This window comes from Dryobates pubescens, chromosome 11 (genome assembly GCF_014839835.1).
Source record: "Dryobates pubescens isolate bDryPub1 chromosome 11, bDryPub1.pri, whole genome shotgun sequence".
NCBI classification, from domain to species: domain Eukaryota; kingdom Metazoa; phylum Chordata; class Aves; order Piciformes; family Picidae; genus Dryobates; species Dryobates pubescens.
In genome coordinates, this window is record NC_071622.1 from 10,505,235 (window position 1) to 10,514,220 (window position 8,986).

General features: G+C 52.9%; 1 protein-coding gene across 1 annotated transcript; it reads left to right on the top strand.

Annotated features, from left to right (window-relative positions):
• Nucleotides 1–457: 457 nt before the first annotated feature.
• GLUL (glutamate-ammonia ligase) lies at nucleotides 458–7,256 on the top strand. Its single transcript, XM_054165196.1, has 7 exons — nucleotides 458–587; nucleotides 1,848–2,038; nucleotides 3,348–3,509; nucleotides 3,787–3,933; nucleotides 4,404–4,531; nucleotides 4,706–4,905; nucleotides 5,917–7,256. The coding sequence occupies exons 2-7, from the start codon at nucleotides 1,873–1,875 to the stop codon at nucleotides 6,233–6,235; spliced, it is 1,122 nt and encodes a 373-aa protein (XP_054021171.1). The 5' UTR covers nucleotides 458–587; nucleotides 1,848–1,872; the 3' UTR covers nucleotides 6,236–7,256.
• Nucleotides 7,257–8,986: the final 1,730 nt, after the last annotated feature.

Below are 8,986 nucleotides of genomic sequence, written 5' to 3' on the forward strand. Positions count from 1 at the left end.
GGGGCATTGAGCAGACACTGCCTGTTCCCCCTACCCTCAAATCTGAGCACCAAGCCAGAGCCTGAGCCCAGGGCTCGGGAGGGGCTCCAGTTCCTCTTTCCCCGCTGCCCTGTTTACCCAGAGTGGCCGCTTTCCATCCCTGCCCGTTATGCAAAAGCCTCCACTAATGTAAACGCCGCGGAAAGCCCTGGATCTGCTCCCTCCCCACAACCAGCCCAGACCAAGGCTTGTTTTTCCAGAGCCAGGACGGTTGCAAAAGGAACCCAAGCCCCACACCCCTACCCTTTCCCCTCCGCTTTCTGGCCTTCTCCACCCCCCCTAATCTCTCAGTGCGGGGCGAAGCAGGGGGTTTCCCCTTCCATCCCGGGGGACACGGGTAGCCCGTCCGAAGAACAGGACAGGCAGGGAGGTGGCCCCTTATCCCCCCCCTTACCCCCGCCCCGTCCTGCCCCCGTCCCGGCCGCCGCTGCCCAATCAGTGCGGCGGGGCCGGCGCTGCGGCGCCATTAAAGCGGCGGCGGCGGGCGCGGCCCCGGGACCGAGCGTGGGAGCCCCGCGCCCGCCCGCAGACACCGGCGCCCGGCACAGGTAACAGCCCCGCGGGCAGGGGGGTGTCCGCGGCCTCCCCGTGCAGCCCCGTGGTGGTGGTGGTGGGACACAGCTCTGCCTTTTATCGGGAATCCCCGGAGGCTGTGTGGTTGGCGGCGGTCAGACCGTGGAAAGGAAATTCCTTCTTATCTTTTTTTCTTCTTTTTCTGTTGTGTTTTTTGTTGGTTTTGGTTTTTTTTTTTTTTCCCTTATTTTTTTTTTCTCCTTCTGGAGTGGGGGAGTGGAGAGGCAGCTCCAGTTTCCTCTCGAAAACAGATGGTTTGGGCTGTTTTTTCTTCGCAAGGTGTCTGTGGACTTGGCAGCGTTGGGTTAACGGTTGGACTCGAGGATCTTAAGGATCTTTTCCAACGTAAATGATTTTATGTACGTGGGGGGTGACATTTCTCGTAGTGCAGTGGGGCCCTCCCCGGGCGAGCGGAGCCTCCCCGAAGCCATCAGAGCCTCTTCTGGGGCGAGCGGAGCCTCCCTGGGGTCATCAAAGCCGGCGGGTGGGCGAGCGGACCCTCACCATAGCAGGGTGGGTAGGAGGAGGCTGGTCTGGGCTGCCTCTAGACTCCCTGCTAAAGGGCAGTAGTGTTGGGAGTAAATTTCCGGATCACGTTAAATTTTCAGGAATGGGTGTTTTGGGGCTCCCGCAAACGTGCCGGGGCTCCGGCTGCCGTGGTCCTGGGCTGGGTGGCCCTGGCAGCCCAGCTTCAGGCTGTGCTGGGCTTTCTGAGGATGCTGCAGCTCTGGGAGCAGAGCCCCTTCAGCCTCCTCATCGCTGCATGGGTTGTTCAGGGGTTCTTCACACTGCCTGTTGCCCTCTTTTGAGCTCTCTTGTCCTAGGTGAGCCCGGTCTAACTTCAGACTAGCTGATGCGAGAAAATGGTTGGGTCTGGCCAGCCCTCCTCACTGAAGCAAGTAGTTTAAGGAAGCCCCAGCTAAGTTTTCCTGGGTGTCAGTCTTGCTCTGGAGTTATGAGCATGGATGAGGAGCACTTTCAAAGGCTTGGTGGATAAGACCTAGTTTATTGGCAGGATGTGGGCAGGAGTTTGGTTATTAATGGGACACTTTGAAGAGATTGCTTCTTGAATAAGGTTTTACCTAGTGGCTTGCAGAATGGTATGGGAGCGCTGGAGATGGCAGCCAGCCCTGTGACCAAGCTATCTTGTGCTCTTCCCTGGCTGTGGGTTGAAGAAGTCTGGGAATGCAGGAAGGCCTCATGGTTGGGGTTGTTTTTTTCTATCCCTCCTGCAGGAACCCCTTTGTCCGGTCTGCAGCCATGGCCACCTCGGCGAGCTCCCACCTGAGCAAAGCTATCAAGCACATGTACATGAAGCTGCCACAGGGTGAGAAGGTCCAAGCCATGTACATCTGGATCGATGGGACAGGGGAACACCTCCGCTGCAAAACCCGCACTCTGGACCACGAGCCCAAGAGCCTCGAAGGTGAGAAGGCAGGTGGAGGATTTGCAGCCCTTCAGTGGGTGGAGAATGCTTGGCTGCTCTGCAGAACAGATACCGTTGCTCTCTTCATGGCAGAAGGATGATATTTGGGGAAGATGCTACTCTTTACCCCCTCCCAGATACCTCTTTCCCCAGATACCCTTGGGGGGATGTTCCCAGCTCTCCAGATGTGGAGTTCCACTGAGATGCCCAGGGTTGGGAGGCTGCCCCTGGCACTGCCTCTGCTGCGGAGGGGGCTGTTGGCAGGGGCTGGGGGCTGTTGGCAGGGGTTTGGCAGCCCATTGACTCCCTGAGTACTCGTTTTGGCCGGAAGTAGTTTGGCAGAAGAAAGTGGAGGGGAAAGAATGGAGCTATCCGGTGTAATTAAGAGCTTGTGTCCCTCAGAACAAACAGTCCCAGCTTACACAATAATAGCATTAGGATTTTCCCCAGGTTGCCATGGTGCTGGCTGGAGACAGTTATGAAATGAAAATACTGTGTGTGACTGAGCAGAATTATCTTTCTTTTTTTTTCCTCCTTCTTCTTTTTCCCTTTTTGTTCTCTTCCCTTCTCCTTTCCCCTTTTCTCTCTAAGGGAGTGGTTGGCACAGCTCCTCTGCAATCTTTGTCCTTCCCATCCTCCCTCTTTCCCCCCAGGATATGGAGGAGATAACACTGCCCGGGTGGAGTTCACTGCTGCTCCCGCTGTGCTTTGACCTGGAGGGCAGTGTGCAGCCCTGAGGGGTGGGCGAGGGGGCCAAGCTGGCCATACTCCTCCATGTGGGACTCCACCTACATGTGTTTTGCTTTTCCACCTTTTCCAGGCCATGCATAGTATCTCATGGCTCCCCTTGTGCCTATAGCTTGAGGATGTGTTATGCTCTGCCCTCCCCCAGCTTGTCCAGCCACCTCTGCAAGGAGACTGGATGTTCTGCTCATCCCTGTGGTTCTTGCAACATGGGAAACAGCCTTAGTGCTGCTCAATTCACTTGGGCTTGGCCAGCAGCCCAGATCCTTGTGTTTCTCAGGGTGGCTGGGGAGTTGCACTCCCCTGTTTTTCGCTTGTTTCTGGGTTTTTGTGTGGTTTGGTGTTTTTTTTTTGGTTGTTGGGTTTTTTGTTGGGTGGTTGGGAGTTGTTCTTTTTCTTTGCTTCCCCCATTTGGAACAAAATCAGCTGAGCTGGTATTAAACCTAATGTAAGCCTGTCCTCTGCAAGCATCTTCACCTCTGTCACACTGGAGGGTGGTGGGGAGCCCACCTCCTGGTGACCAGGGCCCCTGGGTCACTGTGGCTTGTTTCTCTTTCTGCTCCAGATCTCCCTGAGTGGAATTTTGATGGCTCCAGCACTTACCAGTCTGAAGGCTCCAACAGTGACATGTACCTGCGGCCTGCTGCCATGTTTCGAGACCCTTTCCGCAAGGATCCCAATAAGCTAGTTCTCTGCGAGGTCTTCAAATACAACCGCCAGTCTGCAGGTGAATGGACCTCCTTCTCCCTGCTCCTGGCGGAGGTGGTGTTTCTCGGGAGGGCAAAGGGAGACCGACCCTAATGCCGTTCGTGCCCTTAGCGTCATCCACAACACAAAAATAATCGCTCCTCTGAAAGTATAAAAAGGCAAAGTGCTGATGGTGGAGAAAGGGCTGGTCCTGGGATGCTTCACAAACACTGCTGGGACTCAAGCTATAAATAAAATGGAGATAGGGAATGGAGGTGGAGATGCCAATAAAGCCTTGTGTTGCTTTTCCGTTCTAGAGTCAAATCTCCGACACACCTGCAGGCGCATTATGGATATGGTATCCAACCAGCACCCCTGGTTTGGAATGGAGCAAGAGTACACTCTTCTGGGCACAGATGGACATCCATTTGGCTGGCCTTCCAATGGTTTCCCTGGGCCTCAAGGTAATCCTTTGGGAATCTGCACTGGAGCAAGTCAGGATTTCTTAACGCTGCGTTTGAACTGTAATCCGTGCGATGCAGCTTAAGCGCTTCAGGCCAGCTGAAGGATCTGAGATGTTTCTAGAACTGAAAGTGGACAACAGCAAGGAGGACATTGGCATGAATTAACCCATGAGATTAAGGTCATTGAAGAAGGGCTAAGATGGTGATGGGTCACATCTAAATTTGCTATGTGGTTTGTTGTTCTTTGGGTGACTTAAAGTCTTGCCCAGTGCGGCAGAGCACAAGCCCACGCTATCAGAGAGGCTTGCTCTCTATCAGTGCTCTGCTAGTGTTTCCATGAGAGTTTGGGGGTTTCCACACATCCTGTGCCCCTGGGGAGTTCTCTGTGTGTGGTATTTCTTCGCTGAGTTTGAGCCTGTTTCCTTTCTGGAAACTCAACGTTGCACTGTTGTTCACCTGTGCTGTTGCAGGTCCATACTACTGTGGCGTTGGGGCAGACAAAGCCTATGGCAGAGACATTGTGGAGGCCCACTACAGAGCGTGCCTTTATGCTGGGGTGAAAATTGGAGGAACCAATGCAGAAGTGATGCCAGCTCAGGTAAATTGTTTTGAGATGCCTCTTGGAGTGAGATAGTACAGAAGAATCCCAAGCAGCGGGAGCTTTTGGCTCTGAGCCATGTCGCTCTATCAACAATCAGAGCGTAAGGGGGTGGGAAGTACCTCGCAGTGAATGTCTCTGCACCACTGAGCTGGTGACTCCTCCTCCTCGTAGTGGGAGTTCCAGGTGGGACCATGCGAAGGGATTGAGATGGGGGATCACCTCTGGATTGCACGCTTCATCCTTCACCGGGTGTGTGAAGACTTTGGCGTCGTCGTGTCCTTCGATCCCAAACCCATTCCCGGGAACTGGAACGGTGCCGGCTGTCACACCAACTTCAGCACCAAGAGCATGAGGGAGGACGGAGGTCTCAAGTAAGTCTTTTGAGATGAGCCAGTAGTGCCTGTTTAGCAGGCAGCAGGCTGGGCTTTGTAAGGAGCAGCAAGCTTTCTGCAGAGCTTTTGATGAGATGAGAGCTGTCGTTCTGGTGCTTGGTGTTAGGTTTGAACTTCTGGGTGTATGTTTCATTTGTTTGATGGATTTTTTTATTTGTTTAATTATTTTTTGATAACAACACTCCCATCTCAGTGCTGGGTGGGAAATTCAGCCAGCAGTACAGCTCCACCAGCGTTGGTGGAAGCATGGGGTGGCTAAGATGCAGCTATCCGTAACAGGCTGCTGTCCAGCTCTTGACCAGCCAGTGCTGCAAACAAATCAACTTGGTGTAGACCTTTTTTGTATAACCAGGATGAAAGAGAAAGACCATTTGCTTCTGTCTAGGCCAGGCTGTGGTAGCTAATGACACATTTTCTGAAGCAGCAAGATCTGGATGTGTAAACCCCAAGTTTCCTTACAGGATTGGTGTGTTGAGTACCAGCACGGACCTTGCAGCACTGGGTCACACTGAAGCTCTATGAAGGGGCTCCTCTGGGCAGCTGTGTTTTCTTGCCTTAATCTTGGTGGTGCCAAAACTAAGCCATGCCTCCTTTTCCCAGCTCCTTCATTCCCCAGGAGAATGAGCCAACCCATGACCGTGTGAGCTTGCCAGATAGATGCTTGTATGTTAAGAAATCTCTCCTCTGAGAACAAGTTCCCCTGTGGGATTTAGCCGTGGGCTGAACTGATGTTGTCTCATGCAGAGCACCACTGAGGGACTCTGTGGGAGTTTGCTGTGGGGATCCTTTTCCAAGAACCAGCCTGGGTCAGCAGTGTCGGTGTTGCCATGATCAGAAAAGTGGCTTGTAGGGCATCAGGCCTCGCCGTGAAGTGGCCTGGGGACAGCCACATATCCGTTATGGCTTGGATGTGCTTGTCGAGCGGCTCAGCTCGTACCCATCCATCAGATGCCTCACTGCGCCTTCCCTTCTCCCTCGCTCCCTTCACAGGCACATCGAAGAGGCCATTGAGAAGCTGAGCAAGCGTCACCAGTACCACATCCGTGCCTACGACCCCAAAGGAGGGCTGGACAACGCCAGGCGCCTGACGGGTTTCCACGAGACGTCCAACATCAACGAGTTCTCCGCCGGCGTGGCCAACCGCGGCGCCAGCATCCGCATCCCCCGCAACGTGGGCCACGAGAAGAAGGGCTACTTCGAGGACCGCCGGCCCTCCGCCAACTGTGACCCCTACGCCGTGACGGAGGCGCTGGTCCGCACGTGTCTGCTGAACGAAACCGGGGATGAGCCTTTTGAGTACAAGAACTAAGCAGACTGCCCCCCCCCCGCAGACGCCGCCCTCCCCCCCGCGCTCCCCGCACCCCTGAACTTCCCTTCTAGATGTAATCCTGAGGGTACAAGATAACACGTTTTGTGTCTCAGTAACTCCTGTTGTCTTGAGGTGGGGGAGGAGGGCAGATTTAGTTTTATCAATGTCTGTTTGTCGTTGACTCTTCGGAAGATGAGAGGAGGAGGATGAGGAGGAGAGGGCGTTAGAGAACTTTTAACCACTGTTTTTTTGTTTGTTTGGGTTGGGGTTTTTTTTTTGTCTAATTCATGTGTACATCTGATGGGACCCAGTGGCTTCCAGGGACAGACTGCACACACAAAAAGAAAGCCAGCAGGCGAGTGGAAAGCTTAACACTAGAGCTGGCTTCCCCAAGAGTGAAATTTGGGGTGTTAAGCCCCACCGCTGACTCCTCTGCAGACTGATGGTTCTCTAAAGTTGGTGCCCTTCTGTGGAGAAGGGAAGATAGAGGCCCTGATGGAGCTCTGTGTGCTCCTGCCTGTGTGTCTGGGAGATCTTCACCCTCTGAGGTTTCTGGGAATCTTCCGGCATTTGAGCTCGGCGTAGGAGCGTTGAGGAGATCTGGTTCTGTCGCTGGAAGTCACCTGGTCTCTGGCTCATAACACAGAGTGAAGTAGTATTTTTCTATTTAAATATAAAAACGAGAAAAAAAAATTCTATATGAAAGTGGTTTTTGTTTGTTTGTTTCAAAAAGAGACGATGTTCCCACCGCTCACCCGGCTGGAGCAGGCACTGCTCCTGAGGATGCTGCCAGGGGGCCTCGGGGTGGGGACTGAGGGTGAGCTTGGAGGGCTCGGTGGAGGAGACTTGGGTGAGATTTGTTTCGGCGTGGAGTGGAGTTTGCAGGAGGCGGTTCCCAGCCCTGGGCAGCCTGCAGAAGCATTTCTTGCTGTAACTTGAGCAGCCACCGCACGCTCACGAGCGTGCAGATCAACAGGAGGGAGGTGTCCTGAACTAGAAGTTGACAGGTCAACTTCACTGTGTTCTGGACAGAGCTGTGGGTGATGTACCTTTCTGGTGGGGCTAGCATGTCACTAAAGCAGGGCTTTTGATAAAGGAAAAAAAAACAAAACAAGTTTTAGAATTACTATTTCCCCCCCACCCCCCATAATGTTCTTAGTTTCTAAAGCAGAAGGGTTTTACAGAGACTGTTGGTGTCACTGTTGTGTCCTGGCTCTTGGGCTGCCTGTCATCCAGCTGCGATGGGGGCTAGGAGTAGGGAGAGGCCACCTGGCCCTCCCAGCCAGCCCTGGCACCTCCCAGCTTGTGCTGGGATGGTTTCAGACGTTCCAGGGTTTTACACTTGGGTATCTTAGGTGGTGCCAGTTATATTCTTCTGCATTTGGACTTCTTCTGAATAGTTTTGTCTCTTTTTTTTTTTTGTAATTAAAAAAAGAAGAAAAAAAAAGAACAAAACCTGAACTCTGACTTCTGCCTGCTTTCTGTCATTCATCCTGGCAGCTTCTTCAGTACATGTGTTGCCTTCATTTGGAGGTGGTTTGACTCGGATAGTGGGTAGACTTTGGCTTTTCATTTGGGACGTGAGTTTTTTTGGGGGGCAGGGGTCCTGCAGTCCATGGTGCTCCCCAGAAACTGGGGGTTTGTAGGTGGATGTTGGTTCTCTTGTGAGTAAAGGCTCAGCTGTGCCTGGAGTGTGTTTTCTCTTGGTAGGAGAAAGGGACTGGGCTTGTGAGCCACCCACAGGGAGCGTCGTGGGGTGCGTAGAGGCGTTTGTGCATTTCCTCAGCCTCCTTCGTGCAAGTAGATGTAGAAATCCCACACCAAACAAAATTGTAGCAAACTTTATGGAAAAAAAGGAGGGCTTTCTGGAAAAGGACTCTTCCCAGCTTTCCCTATCGAAAAAGTGCTGCTCATCCACCTTTGGTATAAACCCAGGCATCTAGAACAGTAAGCAAGGTAGTGGAAATGTGTCACGTTGCTCCCCCAGTTCTTCTTTCGCTTGTGCTGTTTCCCAGCTCCCCAAGAGGCACTTTCTCCAGGAGTGGATGCTTTAACCATTCCTAACTTCAAAATGTGGATTAACCGCACAGGAGCCATCCTGCTGGGCTGATGAGCCCATTCCTGCCATCATATTTTTGTGGTCTTCTGCATCTCCCTTCTGGGAAATGTGCAAGGCAGCCCCTTCCTCACCACAGCCCCCAGATTACCTTATCTCTGTGGGTGGTGGTAGAGTGAGTGGGTTGGAATGGCACAGAAGCAGAAGCAAAACAGACACTGTGTGCTTCTCTCTGATCATGGCTTGACCGTGAGGACTTTGGCCTTGGTCTGGGCTGCAGCAGGGGTACTGCTGTCAGAAGAAGTTGACACTGCTCTGGAATAACTCAGGAGCCCAGTAACACTTGGGCTTTCTGGTGCTATGGGTGCAGGTGAGGGCAGCTGCCATGCTTTCTGCCTTCCAAGAAAATGTTAGAGAGGAAAAGAAATGGATGGCATCTAAGTTAAGGAAACTTCTGTAAGGGCATTTGCAAAGAAGGAGGGGCAAGACCTAGTAAGGCTTTTCTTGAGCTTTCTGTATCTCCAAACACTCTGCATCCTTAAGGCTGGAGCCCTGTCTCTCTGGGGAGCCTCTTCTGAGGAATGAAGGAATTGGGGAAAGGAGGCATGGCTTAGCTTTGCCTCACCAGCATCACCAGAAGGCAAAGCAGTAGCTGATGGGTGGCCAGGGTTTTCTCCAGAAGGGAAAGCAGTAGC